At 35.1% G+C, this 15,801-nt stretch overlaps 1 protein-coding gene across 3 annotated transcripts; it reads left to right on the forward strand.

The window, feature by feature from the left end:
• The first annotated feature begins 789 nt into the window (after positions 1 to 789).
• LOC132549704 (uncharacterized) lies at positions 790 to 15,690 on the forward strand. 3 transcript variants are annotated; one of them, XM_060213658.1, is made up of 7 exons: positions 790 to 870; positions 2,453 to 2,590; positions 3,107 to 3,208; positions 4,237 to 4,385; positions 5,382 to 5,470; positions 8,679 to 8,801; positions 10,439 to 15,690. In XM_060213658.1, the coding sequence occupies exons 2-7, from the start codon at positions 2,525 to 2,527 to the stop codon at positions 11,572 to 11,574; spliced, it is 1,665 nt and encodes a 554-aa protein (XP_060069641.1). In that variant the 5' UTR covers positions 790 to 870; positions 2,453 to 2,524; the 3' UTR covers positions 11,575 to 15,690. The 3 variants fall into 3 exon arrangements, with proteins under 3 accessions (XP_060069641.1, XP_060069639.1, XP_060069640.1); XM_060213656.1 differs by having other exon boundaries at positions 806 to 902; XM_060213657.1 differs by having other exon boundaries at positions 806 to 898.
• Positions 15,691 to 15,801: the final 111 nt, after the last annotated feature.

Here is a 15,801-nt window from a genome sequence, read left to right on the forward strand (position 1 = left end):
TCGTGGCACAGGCACACATCGACCATATCAGGAGAGAAAACATAACCGTTAGTGAAGTTACATCTCAAAAGAAAGTCTTTCGTTTTGAACTGACATTGATTCTTGTCTGGTTCGTTCATCCGATGCGGCCGTCTGGCACGTTGCGTGCGTCCTTAATACGTACTTAATAATCTTACAGGTCTTAAACGTTAATACATAGTTATATATCTATAACTATATATATATATATTGCTTCTAAAATTCGAAACTCCTTGATTGTTTATTTAGAAGATTTAGGGGAAAATAAACAAAAATATCTTTAATGATGGTCGTCTGCTTTTTTTTTTTAATTTAAATTTTAGCATTTTATCCGTGTTTCTTCGTGCAATATCCAGTATGAATTCCAAACCTCTTTTCCGGACTAATTGTGTATGATCATTATCATTTGTATGATGAACAGATATAAAGAGTGGTGTGATGGTGATGATGATTATGTTTTGGGTGTGAACAAGAGGTTCATAAGGCATGTACCGCTCCGACAGGTTGGGTATTTCGAATATATGTATTTCAGAATTACAGTTCAGTCACTTAGTCACATAACCTCTTTGGTAGGGTAAGATTAAGTCCGCTGTTTTAACCTTTTATGTCAAGAAGCGATTTTCAGAAGTAAATAAAGATGAACGACGATGTACCTGTGTATGTCCGGATTTCAGTTACCCTTGTCTGCCGACCCATAAAGTAGAATTTCTGTGGTACGGAACTCCTTGTGACTGACTATTAAAAACTAGCTTGTAATACGAAACGTTCCGATGGGTTGAAGATGGTGAACTTTTTCGCTTGATAAAAAAGTTCAAGCTTTGAAATTTGAATTTCAAGATTATGTTTATAGCAGTGAGCATTCTTAACCAGAAGACTAGTAGTAGGTGATTGCGATTGATGAAAATATGCTATTATGAATGGTTGTGCACGAATTTATTATTGTTGAATATTCAATTAATAGAGTAGCTGGGATGGACGCGCAAACAAATCTACTTATTATGTATTGCACTGTAAATGAATGATGTATTGATTTTTTCGTTCTGACCGACGAGACAATACTTTCAAATCACACCCTCATGATGAGCTATGATACTTGAGCTGGACATTTAGGCTAACTCTAACAAGATACCGCTGGTCGGTCGAGTTATCATCTGACGGTTTCTCGTTTAGTAAACATTTACAGTTGTTATTGTTTAAGTACCACCAGCAGCGTACCTAGAATAAGGGATGTCATAACTAGCTGATAATCTGTCGCGAGTGTCTGATATCTGTAGTTCCATTGCTGAAATACTAAAGTCATAATAATAACATAACCATCAATATAGATTGAATTCTTTCAACATTAAAATGTTTGTCAGACTTTGTCAGGTCCTCTCTATAATCAGAAATAGAAACCATATTTTCAACCCTATAAGCTTCATGGACACGAACGTCAACATGTGACAGAAGCCAAATACCTGGATGTTACCATCAGATCTGACATGAAATGGGCGTGACATCACCCACGTCAATAATATCACTAAGAAAGCAAATGCCATTTTGAGCTTTCTCAGGCTAAATCTAAAGATGTCATCATCTGACATCAAAGTAAAGACCTAGAAGTCCTAAGTTTGCCCTCAACTTTAATATGCCAGTTCAGTTTATGACACATATCTGAAAAAAGACACTGACAAGAAAGAGATGGTTCAGCAGTGCAATGCCCATTATGTTACCGACGAGAACCAGCATTACAACACCTCAAGTGTTGATAACATGTTAAACCATCTTAAATGGTGCAGCCTTGCTGATTGCAGAAAAGACACACGACTGACCATGCTTTAGGAAATATACCATAGCAAAAGTTTCCATCAACCCCAAATATCTTGTTCCCCCTACAAGACCTTCAAGAAAATTGCTAACAAAACCTTGTTAACAGCGAGCACTGTTGCTTTGAAATTATTATCATCCCAGTTATATGAAATGAAATACTGATCAGCTTCAGCTAATGGTACAGGTTGTAGTCTCAGAAAGCAGTAGGATGTGTAATTACTTGTTCAGACGATAAATGGTTGTGGTATTTTCATTTTTTTTATTAGAAAATGTATAGATACAGATATATATAGGATATTAACTGAGTTTCATTTCATGAGTATCATTATCACACAACTAGGAAATGTTAGATTTTAGCAGATTTGAATATAAGAAATGCAGAGGACATCACCAAAACGAAGCAGCCATTTTCAATTCATGATGTAAAATCATTGTCCATATTTTGACATTACAAATTATTTTCTGACTGGCGCAGCACTCCAGAGTATAATACAGAGTGTGATACAACAGAGACACAAAAGTAGAACATGGGTAAATTGTGGTTAATAGTCATATTATCTGTCAGGTTTGGATCTTCTAATGACTTTGAAATATTTAATTTTGCTTTTGTTTTCTTTTCCATCAGACTGAATAGAGAAGCTCTAATTTGAAATCGTCGTGGTGACAAGAGAAATGTTATAGTGGCCACATTATCAATATGGGAAAAGCAAGGACCACTGAAACTGCATCTTCGAGTGACACAAGCAAGAAGAAAGATAAGCAGGTATAATAATAGTGAATTCTGATTTTACTTGGGAGTAAAATGTTGATGAAAATTACTGGGTGTATTTGCAATTTTGTGTCGGCAAGATATATTGGAAAATGCCTTTAAAGTAGCTGATGAGTTGGTATCAGTCATGTTTACTTTTTGAGCTTAAGTGTATAAAAAACAATTGTTAGCTTTTTACAAGTATATTTGTTTGAGTTTGTGCTAGTTAGGTCTTAGTTCTATGTGCACATAATAATAACGCATATGGTGATGCCTATAATGTATTTGAATGTTAAGGAATAACTGAGATGCAATGTTCTTCACGTTGTGCTGTGTTATTCTTTAACGTCAAATTCAGTATGGCGGCATCATCACAATTAACAACTGGATAAGGTGAGGTCTCACGACAACGTCAGGATGATATGAAATTTTGCTATTGAAACATAATCATGATGAAATGAACCTGAAGTGCATTTGAAGGAAGAAAAGGCTATCATGAAATCTGATACATGTCCATAACTTGTATTCCAGGCAGCTTCTTCTAAGTCTTACAAGCACCAATCAGACTCTGATTCAGAGCTACAACAAGAGGTCTACCCTGGTACTCACTGGCCTCTGGATGCCACATTGGAGGTAAATGGGATGTCTTGAAAATTTCAAAATCATACATTGATCGGCTAGTGGAAATATCAAACACATTTGGAATTCAGCTACATGGCATTCAATGGCGTCCATGGGTTAATCTAAAATTGCGGGACTACTACCCATTGTAGGAAAAAAGAAATTTGTGGCATTTTTCAAGAAATGGAGTAATTTCGGACAACCGGTTTGGTTAGAATTCAAAAGAGGGCTAGGGTAAAAATATATGATATCCATGAAATGGAAGATTACATCAATAAGATATGACAATGTTGAGGTTAGATTGATATTTCTTTTTCATGATAGCAAGATTTGAAAATGTGTTCAGCAAAATTAATTAGCACTACTTTTGGGAAAATTTTTTCCCGAATGTTTAGTATATATTTGATGGGAAATTTGTTTATATTCAGGGAAGAAAACATACCACTTGTGGAGTACTACCCTCTGATAGTAAACTTTGTCGAGTTTAATCACTTGTATTTTTGGTAATTAAATATTACGGGTAGTGTTATATTCCCAACAAAATTTTCAAATGTTCCAAAACATTCCCAACATAACTTTTCTCCTGTACAAGAATACAGTTTCTTTATTACTGTAAAATTGTTTCTTTTCTTGGGCAATCTATTTTGTAGGAATTAGTGGGTGATCTAAATCTGCAAATTTATATATCCACGAAATGTTACACAGATAAATAATGACGTGGATTTTGTTGGTCTGATTCATCTATGGAATCAAATTCCAAAAAAATGTGTAAATTTGGAAAATCATAAAATTTGAACCTTTGTTTCCAAGGTTCAGGGAATGTATATCATAAAATTTGAACCCTTGTTTCCAAGGTTTGGGGAAAGCATATCATAAAGGCAAACCCATTCATGAAAATTTAGGCTGAAATGTGTTTAAATATAATTGTTATACTGTAGTCGACAGACTTTTTTTATCATAATGATATATCACTAGAGTACATGTAAATGAACTGTTAACACAGATAGACCTATAAAGGTTTCTTGATTTCTTACCTACAGCTGTATATTAACTATGATGCGGTGAAGGAGATAAGAGCAGTGAAGCCAGACTTCTACCCCATGTTGTTCCACCTGACCAAATCGGACTATAGCAGTGTGGCTAGAGCGTTGTCCAAACTACCAGTCATTATGGACAACCTCCAAGCCAGGTAATCACTTTTCATTCAGCTGACAGTCATTCTACCTGAAAGATTATCTTGTTTCATAAAATCAAATTATGTGTCCTAATAAGAAAACAGTCATTTAACGTATTTGAAGTCTGGTATTTCACAGCAAGATAGTCATATAATTTAACATTGAGGTTAATTTTATAATGAAAATTGTCGTAGATTAGTTTTGTTAGCCCACCATCATCAAATGGTGGGCTATTCAAATCGCTCTGCATCTGTGGTACATCCGTCCATCTGTAAACAATTTTCGTTACCACTGTTTCTTGAGAAGTCTTGGATGGATCTTTCTCAAATTGCATATGTAGGTTCCCCTTGGTCCCTAGTTGTTCCCATATGATTTTTGGACTGATCAGAAAAACAAAATGGCCAACAGGCATGCATCTTGGATTTTGCCTAGTAAAGATTGTTAATGCTATTTCTGAACAAGTACTGAATGGATATCTCTCAAATTTCATATGCATGTTCCCTTTGGTCTCTCCTTGTGCTTGTTTGCTTTTGGGATTGATCAGAGGTAACAAAATGACTTCCAGGTGGCTATTTTGATTGGGCAGGTACAGGTTATCATTTATTTCTGCAAAGGAATGTTCAAAAGTCTTATCATTAAGAGCAAACACAGAGAAAAGAATAGAAAAGAAGGGAAAAGATCCGACTTTCAAAGAGCATATGAAGATCAAGCAATGGTGGGCACCAAGATCCCTGTGGGATCTCTGGTTACAATGATGATGTCTCTGTGAATACTCGTGTATTTATTAGATGTTATGTACTTGTATATACCCCTTTAAGAATGGTACATAGAAAAGGGAAAATACGTTTGTAATTTCTTTGCGGCTAGACATTTCAGTTTGTGGTATACACAAACACGTTTCCATGTAAATATCAGCCGATAAAATGTGGAGGTTTAATGCCAGCCTTTAAATAACATCCAACAAGGTATTGAAATCCAGGACACAATAAATTCCCATGCCTTCTCTTCAGACTGGATAAAATGAAAGGTCAGACTGCAACTTCAGCAGAGGTAAAATCTACACAACCTCCTAAAGCTGTTACTCCACCTGTTGTGAAAGGTAAATCAAAATCCGTAAACAAAAATACTGTTTAAATCTCATTTATTGCCAAGTTCCATGCAAACATTTTTGCTGGTATAAGGTTTGTTATTAACAAGTCATCCTTCATAAAGTAGTGGTGGATTTAGTTGTTAGTTTAGGCAGTATTCTACACTTCACAGAAAAAGACTACAATATATGTAGACCTGATATACAACACAATGAGAGGCACATTACAAGGAATACACTTACTGTCACATTACAGATACATCTTGTGTGCTGAAAGGCCACATTAGCTTATTTTCTGCTTTGTCTGTAAACTTTTCCATTTAAACGCTACTGCTGCTTAACTTAACACCTTGGTGGATTTCAAGCAAATTCAATGATTCCAGTTTTTCATGACCCAGGAGAATGTGCCAATAGACAAGACGCATTCATTTCCCAGACTGCAAATAGCTCTGGTGATGAAAGAATTGTATCCCCTCAAGTGTAAATGCAGAGGATAATACAACTCATATAATGGCTTATCGTGCTGTTAAAAACGGGGCACCCAATGCAGCAAGGAATTTTTATTCCGAGCTGGATCGAAAATTGCAGGAAACAACGATTAAGCCTATGCAACACTAATATGTTGACGCAAAACAGAGGTTGGATTGACAGAGGCCCCATGTACAGAATAATTAAAGCATATGTTACTGCATCAAGATGCTAAATGCAAATTGCTTTATGCTAAATTCGAAATTTTTATTGTTGATTCAGATTCATTGAAAGATTTCCAGACGCTCGAAAAGTCATAAGAAAATATTTCGTAATATCTTTTCTATGTTAGTAAATGTTTAGTAGGTTTATGTTGTCGTATATAGAATGAGCTGTTGCCATTTTTTTATCTTATTTTTTGATATCTTGCTTTTTATTCATCATGCAAAATGTGTTATGCTAAATGCTTTTCTGCAAAATGCATAATGCGAAATGCGTTAGCTGAATGCTTCATGCAGAATACTTCATGCAATTTGAGTGATGTGCTTGCTTTATAAGAAATTCTTAGTGTTATGTGAAGTACATAATGTGAAGTTCTTTCTATGAAATAAGTCATAATAATTTTAGATACTGAATGCTCTACCCCTGCTCCAGGCAGGCATAGACACTTGATGTGGTCTTCCAGCTTGATTGTCCCCTCTAAAACTACTTCTTGATTAAAACATTTCACATGAAGCATTTTGCATCAGACATTTAAATATGATTAAATTGTGATAAGTGATTATGATGTGCTGAGTAACTTACTTGATCAACTGCTGTGTACGGCTTGCTTATAATCTTTGGAAAACTATTTGCTTACAATGTACAATATTACTGCATTCATAGTACATTTCACTTGTTTACCTTTGATATCGAATATGTAAATACTAGCTCTCCATTTGAAAGTAATAACACACAATGCTAAATAATGATATCACACTGATGTACCTGTATATATAAGGGCTGATTGATAAGTTGTGAACCTTGTAATGAAGAAGTTAAGCAGGGATGTCCTTTTTTCCACTCTACTATTCCCTGACTATTTAAGGCTGTGTACCCGAAGACTGGTGTCATTTAGTCAGTTTATGTTGAAGAGGTAGCACTCTAAAATAAACAAGGCAAGAGACTTTTGCAAGTTAGACAAAATCACTGAAAGAGCAGTGATTCAATATTTGCATAAGAAAGGTCTGACACCTAAGGATATATATACTGATATGGCAGCAACACTAGGGAATGATGCCTCTTCAAATGCTACAGTGAAAAGGTGGGTGGCAGAATTTAAGCATTGCAGGCAGAGACTTGGGGATGACATCTGATTTCAAAGGTCTGTCACAGTTGCTACCCCAGAAATGGTCTTTAAGTCTGTGATATTGTTAAGGCTGACAGGCGAGTTATGGAGAGATATATAACCAGCACAATTGGGATTTCATAGGAAAGAATACATTTTGTTCTTACAGAAGATCTTGCATTGAGAAAGCTCTGGGCCCATTTGGTACCAAGACATCTGACAGTTGGTCAAAAGAACACAAGGCTGACTTTGTCACATGCTAATGTGAATCTTTTAGAGGCAGATCCTGCTAACTTTCTGCATTGGTTTGTGATATGGGTGAAAAGTTGGTCTATCATTTCACCCCAGAGGTCAAACAACAGTCTGAACAATGGAAGCACCCTGTTTCACCCCCACCAAATAAGGCAAAGACTGTTCTACCCACTTTCGGTCAGATGATGACATCATACAGGCAGTGGAGGTCTCTCTGAACAGTCCAGAAAAGGACTTCTTTAAAAGTGGCAATAGGGCCCTTAAACATCGCTGGCAAAAGTATAGATTATGTATGATTATGTCGAAAAATAATGCAATATGTCTGCCAAAAGTAAAACCCGTAAGTATAAGGCTCACAACTTATCAATCAGCCCTTGTATATATGTATGGGTGCCTGAAGTAATCCAAGCTGGAATTCAAAAGGCAGGAGGTGTTCATGAGTTGTTATAAATATTCAATATCTTCATTTATGTCAGTGTGATTTTATATCAATAAAATGTTATTGTTAATCTGACTTTGTTTGGTTAAAATGCAAACCATGTAAATAAGAGGCACAAATTACCGTAATGTATGTACTTTGAAATTTTTATTAATTCATAGATGTTCGAATTTGTGGATCAAGGATACCTACAAAAGAAATCCAGAAAGTTAATAATTTCACAGTATGAAGATATTAATTTCACAATATTTTACTATGGTTTCTTACAGGTTGTATGTATCCATGACTCTTCCTATTGCTAGGTGTTGTCTCACTGGCAAACATCAAAATTTTCGCAACATCAATTTACCTTGACTTATACCAAAGTACAAACACTGTCAGTCCCAACAGGATATTTCTTCACAACGTTTTTGTACTATAGTATACTAATTTACATTCATGACCTTTTGAACTATAGTATACTAAATTTACATTCATGACCTTTTGAACTATAGTATACTAAATTTACATTCATGACCTTTTGAACTATAGTATACTAAATTTATATTCATGACCTTTTGAACTATAGTATACTAAATTTATATTCATGACCTTTTGAACTATAGTATACTAAATTTACATTCATGACCTTTTGAACTATAGTATAGGAAATTTACATTCATGACCTTCACCCTTATTTAAATGGTTTTGTTCTTACACCTTGTAATATATAAATTGTTTGATTCTTTAATCAGATCTGGAGACTGCCAAGAAGGAAGTCCTAAAGCTTCTGTCAAATATGACCATGAATCAGAATGATGTTTTAGAATTACTGGACTGGATCAAAACCCTTGTATCTAAAAAGAAGGGAAGAACTGGTGAGTTATTGTACAAGCAATCAAAATAGGTTGGCTAGTTAGGCTGCCCTTCTGTGTTACATATCATTGTGATAAATACAGTAGGAAATTTTTCTGAGTTTGTCATTGCTAGGGATCATACAGTTTAATGTTAGTGGTAGGATTCAACTCTCGCTCAGGTAAATTTTCATATGAAATGATATTTGGCACTATTGTACTGTTTTAGAGTTTGTTATTGAACTGATCTGTTCTTTTCTCATATGGTTTCAACCAAGAAATTCAGGAAAAGGAATATTACATGTAAATATGGATTTGACTCAAATATACTGTGGATATAAATAATGAACTGATTAATTACAGTTTGAGTCAATCCTTTCTCATAAAAATTTTTTAGGTGATCTGAAAAGGGGAATGACCTATAGTCATCAGCCGTGCGCCGTCCGTAAACTTTTCATTCAAACGACTTCTTCTCAATAATTGGAAGGCCCAGGCAACTAATATTTGGCCTGTAGCTTGCTTTGATGAAGCCCTACCAAGTTTGTTAAAAAGAATGACCTTGACCTTCATTCAAGGTCACAGGGGTCAAATGTCTTAAAATCTTCAAACGACTTCTTCTCAATAACTGGAGGGCCCAGGCAACTAATATTTAGCCTGTAGCTTGCTTTGATGAAACCCTACCAAGTTTGTTCAAATGAATGACCTTGACCTTCATTCAAGGTCACAGGGGTCAAATGTCTTTAAATCTTCAAAGGACTTCTTCTCAGTAATCAAAAGGCCCAGGCAACTAAAATAAGGCCTGTAGCATGCTGGGATGAAGGACTACCAAGTTTGTTCAAATGAATGACCTTGACCCACTTTAAAGGTCACAGGGGTCAAATATGTTAAAATCTTTAAACAACTTCTTCTCAATAACCAAAAGGCTCAGATATATTGTGCCTGTGGCATGCTGGGATGAAGGGCTATCAAGTTTTTTAAAGAATGTTTGAACAACTTTCAAGGTTGAATATGTCAAAATCTTTAAATAACTTCTTCTCAAATACTAGAAGGCCTAGGGGGCTAATACTTGGCCCATAGCATGCTGGCATGGAGCCCTACAAAGTTTGTTCAAATGAATGACCTTGGCCCACTTTCAAGGTCACAGGGGTCAAATATGTTAAAATATACAAAGGACTTCATCTCAATAAGCAAAAGTCTATGAGTGCCGATATTGGGTCTGTAGCATGCTAAATACCAAGTTTATTCAAATGAATGACCTCAACCCACTTTCAAGGTACAGGGGTCAAATATGTTAAAATATACAAACAACTTCTTCTCAACAAGCAAAAGTCCATGAGTGCTGATATTGGGCCTGTAAGATGCTTGGAGGAGAGGCTACCAAGTTTGTTCAAATGAATGACCTCAACCCACTTTCTAGGTTTGGCTTGTTTTTTGTCAGATGACCGTTAAGGCCCATGGGCCTCTTGTTTTTAGATGCACTGATCCATCTTTTCATGAGGTGGCTACAATTTTATAATGAACTAAATATGATAGGGCTAATAAGTATGCTCATAGTAACCAATTTTCAGAAGCTTATAAGCCATACAGAAGAGTAAAAGAATTATGTAAAAGACCTGTAGATGAGCACACAGTGAAAACTGTCCATGGAATTATGTTTGCAGGGTACCATTTATGTGAACAGGAGAAAGATGATGAACACCTGAAGCCTCTTACAAGGACACAATCAAAGGCAGTAGTTAGGTTGGTTCCATGTAATATACAAACAATCTCTGACAGTAAGACTGTCATGACCAGGGCACAAGAAAAAAATGAAACGAAGACCGAAGTAAAAAATGACAACAAATGTCCTGGAACAACTAATGTCAAGAAGCATCGAAAAGATGCCTCTCCGATAGACGACAAAAAAAGACCTACCAGAGAGGAGGTTTGTGACAATATAAAAGAAATGGCTGCTGCACAAATTTTGTCACAGGCTGAAAATATAAACAAGAAACAAATAAATAATTGTACTAAAGATAAACTTTCAAACGACAAAAGTCCACAGGACAAAATAGGCACAAGGAAGCGAGGCAGACCACGCAAGAATTTGAGAGAAGTTTCAGGGGAAGACCATGAATCTACTCACGAAACAATGAAAAAACAGAAGAAAACTAAATCGCATCGGTCTACGTCACCAGCAGTCTCCTTACCATCTCCCGGCCCACCTGTTTTATCTCCTCAGACAACAATCTCACCTTCCAAATTCAGCCTTAGCACAGGGACCAGAGAAAATGTTCAAAATACCATTAAAAGTGTTCTGAATAGCAAGCAACAGCAAGCACCTCCAGAAGTTGTTGAGAAAGTTGTACCTGAAAGAGGTGAATGGTCACAACAGACCACACAGCCAGTTAGTGTTCTTGACCCACCTGCTAGAAATAATTTTGGCCCTATTCCTATGTGTCTGTACAAAGTGCAGCCAGACTCCGATGTATCCCCTATGGACTCTTCCTTGGACTTAGTTACACCCAAAATAGAAATTGATAACGCGGAAGATGACGTATCTTTTGAGCAGTGTTATTTAAAACGTGAACCAGGACCCTCCGTAGAGTCATCTGTTTCAGCATCTGGCATTACACAGAAGTTGGCCCCAATCATAAAGACTATTTGTACAGGTTCAGTGTGTGGAGGGGACAATTGTATACATGAACATTCAGTAATTGTGGAGGATTGTGACAACCCTGAATTGGATTGTGTTCTGGAAAAATTTGGTCGAGATGCCAAGGAAGCTGAGCCAATAATTATCATTGATGACATTTAAAAGTTGAATTCCAAAAACAAATTTGTTTGCTGATCAATATATATATATATATTGTGCAGAAATTTATCCATGGCCAAAAATTTAGGGACCATGGTTTTATTGTTGATGTTCTGTAAAATTTAATTTAACAGAATACTACGACCCAATATGACTTAAAGTCATTCTTGAGACCTTGCGTGGAGGATTTGCTACTTGTTCCTGAAAAATCTGCCAATGCATTGCCAATCGCAATATCACTTGCCAACCAGTATGAAGGACCTCCTCATAACATGTCTGGGCCCACCTTATGGTGATGTCAAGGACAGTGTTTGAAATATTGCATGATAAATGAATGGCATTGATTTATGCATGAATGCATTTAATTTTTCTTTATGCAATATTTTTACCAGATAATGATATATAATTTAGATGTTTTTTGGGGATTCAACATGGCTACTATGTAATGGAGGTAGACAAAGATACTCATTTCTACAAACAGAAAGAATATCACATTTTTGAAATCACATGTATAATTAAATTTGCAGCTGCTGTCTTGATGACCATATTGAAAAACTGTTGAACCTTATGGAGTTGAACTTGTTTAAATCAAAATTCTTGCAAAAGTTAAATAAATTCAAATTATCAGGGTTTTTTTTTTTTTTTTTTTTTGCTACACAGAACTATATTCATAAGCATGCAACACAGTAATATGAAATACAAGGCAGACATATTTTGATTTTTGGATATGTATACATGAAACAGGAACAATAGCGTGATTTAAGATGGAAAAAGATCATCATACTTTCATCCTTCCACATATTCACATGTCAAAATGTCATGGTATAGAGGGCAGAAGCAATGTCAATATAAAAAACCGTTTAAACTTTATTATCAAGAGAGATAAACTTTTCTCCAATGTACTTTCTTTCATGATATTTTGCTCATTTTAAATTTTTATTTTTGTCCAACAAAGATTTATGATAACAATGCATTGTGTTACCTGCTACAAATATTTTTTTATTCCTACAATGTTATTTGTCAATGTTATTAACCATCATCAGATGATGGACTGTTAAAATTGCCCTCCTCCGTGGTCTGTTGTCAAGTCTTTAAATAATTCTTTTTTTTGCTATTTCTTTAGAAGTACTTAATGCAGGCTGTCCAGCATCCCTGAAATTCCTAACAAACCTAATTTTTTGCAGTTTTGCTAAAATTCCTAAAAAAATGAAAAATTCAAAGGGAATTCCTAAAAAAGCTCAAATTTTTAGCTTCAGTTCCTACTTTTTTTTATATATTTCTTACAATTTACTGAAAATGTTTTCATTAAATTCATACATAAAATGTATTTTAATGTAATCTGCAGTTCTAATTCAGGTAGACAATGAAAGGCAGTTGACCAGTGGATCTATGTACCCAGATTGTTATTGGTTGTGACTGAGTGACAGAGGTGTGATACTTGAGGTCACAGCCAACAGCAGCTAGGACACTGAAACCCTGGAAGACACCTTTCCTGCAATTTAGGCATTGTATGTTAGTTTCTATTTTGTCAAATTTGCAAAGGTAAGTCAGTTTAATGCTTTCATACTCCCTATTCTAGTTACAAAATTCCTAATTTTAGCCCTAAATTTGCCCTAAAACTTTGTAATTTTAGCCCTAAAATTAACCGTAATTTTTTGTCAAGAAGTGCTGGACAGCCTGTTAATGAATCTTTCTCGAAATTTCATATGTAGGTTGCCCTTGCTCCTTAGTTATGACCTTTAGTTTTTTTGATGATAAGAAAAACAAAATGTTTGGGGACCATCTTAGATTTTACAGCTAAGGATTATTATTGTTATTTCTTGGAAGAATTTTAAAATTTCCCTCAAATATTAGCTAAAACAGAGCAGAGAAGGAAAAAGATTCAACTTTTGAAAAACAAACTGAGACAAACACATTAGTGGGGCCAAGATTCCTCTGGGATCTTGTTTGTTTAAGCAATATAACAATAACTTTATATAGTCTGAGTCTGCATTGACCATGCAATAAATGTATTATTTCTAATGAAAGGATGTCTCAAATAATTAAAAATTAATTAAATATTTTTGACAGGGATTTATTTTCAAATGAAGCAAGATTTCAATTACATCACGAGCTCAAATTTCTGTGTCAGCTGTATTGTGTGTATTGTGGTTTGAAGATTCGTGGCGATTTATATTATCTATAAGTACTCATTCCTGGAAAAATTAACTTCCACAGATAGCACTGAAGTCTCACTGCTTTCATGAAACTAACAGGTACTTTACCTGTGTGCTTTGTATTTTTTATATGACTACTAACACTGCCAGTGAAAAGATACAAGTTTCAATGGGAGAATTCCTTTGGCCAGTTTTTTTGGTCCTCTGACACGAAAGGTCAAGATGACCTACAGCCTGGTTTCTTTGATGGTCATCCATCCTCTACTGTAAACTTTATAGAACCCTACTTCTCCTGAACACCTCCATGAATTTCAACTAAATTTGGTCAGAGACATCATTGGGGATGGGAAATAATTAAATCAGAAATTTGATTCAGCCCCCATGGACAGGTGGCAGGGCCCAAAAAAGAGGCATTTAGCTGAAAATTTGCTTTAACCCTACTAATTCTTAATGCCTCAGCATATTTTACCCCAATTTGGTTTGAAATTTTATTAGGGGTGGGCTGTCTTTTTTGATATTCAGAAAGTAGATCCAACCCCGAGGGACAGTGAGGATCTCTGCCATCAAAGTCATTCTGAATCATCACCCAGGGAAGTTAATCTTTTCAGAAAAAGGAAACTTTAAGGGAGGGGGTATTTCAACTGGACCCAAAGGAGAAATTTTGCTGAGACAAAGTCTCATGGTGACCTATTGGTATTGCCTTTAGCCCGGCTGTGTGTCTGTAAAACTGAAACCCTTTTAACAATTTTGATGAAATTTTGCAGAAACTTTCCCTGGCCAACATTGATATTATAGAATCGAATGCTCTTCATAGATGGAATCATCTTAAGGTACTTTACTAAAATGGTTAATTTCATCGCTCAATGGTCTTACATTTCTCCCTTTGGAGGGGGTGAAGTTTACTACAAGATTTTTGAGAAAAAATTGCTTTTTTGAGCATAACATTGGTTATTTTCCATTGGAAATAACTTGATGAGAATTTTGATGGTGTGTATATATTGACACTGGCTCAGACTCCCAAAGGCTACAAAATATATTAACATATCATTATCATGTTTGCGATCATCAACATCACAATTTCATGACACTTGAAAGCTACTTAGCCACTAACCTTTATATTCAATATTGCTTACCTCTGGAAACCGTCAAGGCCACTAGGTCCCTTACTTTGTGATTAAGATGATTCTGTATTACCCATACTGATATAGGTGTAACTCATCAATTTGCTTTGAATACATTTTCATTATCGTTTGTCAGTCAATATGAATTGATATTGAATCTCTGTCTTGAACAATGCTTGCAATTTGTTAGATATTGACACATAGTGTATCATAGGTATAATGGCTTAAAGTCAACTAGAGTTTATTATATTCAACCAGTCGTTCATTGTATGTCATGTGATGATGTATGTTGGATGAGTAGTCGTAAGGACTATATGTCTTAAAGACAAATTATTCAGCCATTTTAACAAAATCAAGAACAGACTTTCATGGATATATATAAAGAAACTTGATACAAGAAACTAGGACATTTTTCCATGACATACAACTGCATCTATAAAAAGAAAGAATTTACTGCATGTTTTGAAGAAATTAATTTTGAAAAGTTCATCATCTGATAAATCATGAACTTATTTACCTGTCATTTAGATTGTAACCTTTATTAAATCGAGAACTAATATACTAAATGAATCTCTAATACGATTTTACATATTTCATTACTTTGACTAAAACAAGTAACGCTAATGGGAAGAAATATGTTTTTTAAAATGTGTGTGTTTGGAAAAATATGACATTTACTGGTAAAGATGTCATCTTATCAGAGAAAGATATAGAAGACAGTTGGGATAAAAAAAAAAAAAGACATACAGCTTTAATGTAATTTGAAGTATAGCAGGATAAGTATGTATACATACTACTGTTCTTGTACTAAACCCAGCTAATAAAACAATTCATGTCAGTCACTTCTGTTGTCTCTTATCTATTGTTATCTAGAATGCCTAGTATTTACCAGCAGGTATTACAACTGTCTCAGGACATTGGTCACATCATTACAGTTTAACATGCACAGTGAA

This window comes from Ylistrum balloti, unplaced genomic scaffold (genome assembly GCF_031769215.1).
Source record: "Ylistrum balloti isolate Yb309-2 unplaced genomic scaffold, AGI_CSIRO_Ybal_v1 Utg370076, whole genome shotgun sequence".
NCBI classification, from domain to species: Eukaryota; Metazoa; Mollusca; class Bivalvia; order Pectinida; family Pectinidae; genus Ylistrum; species Ylistrum balloti.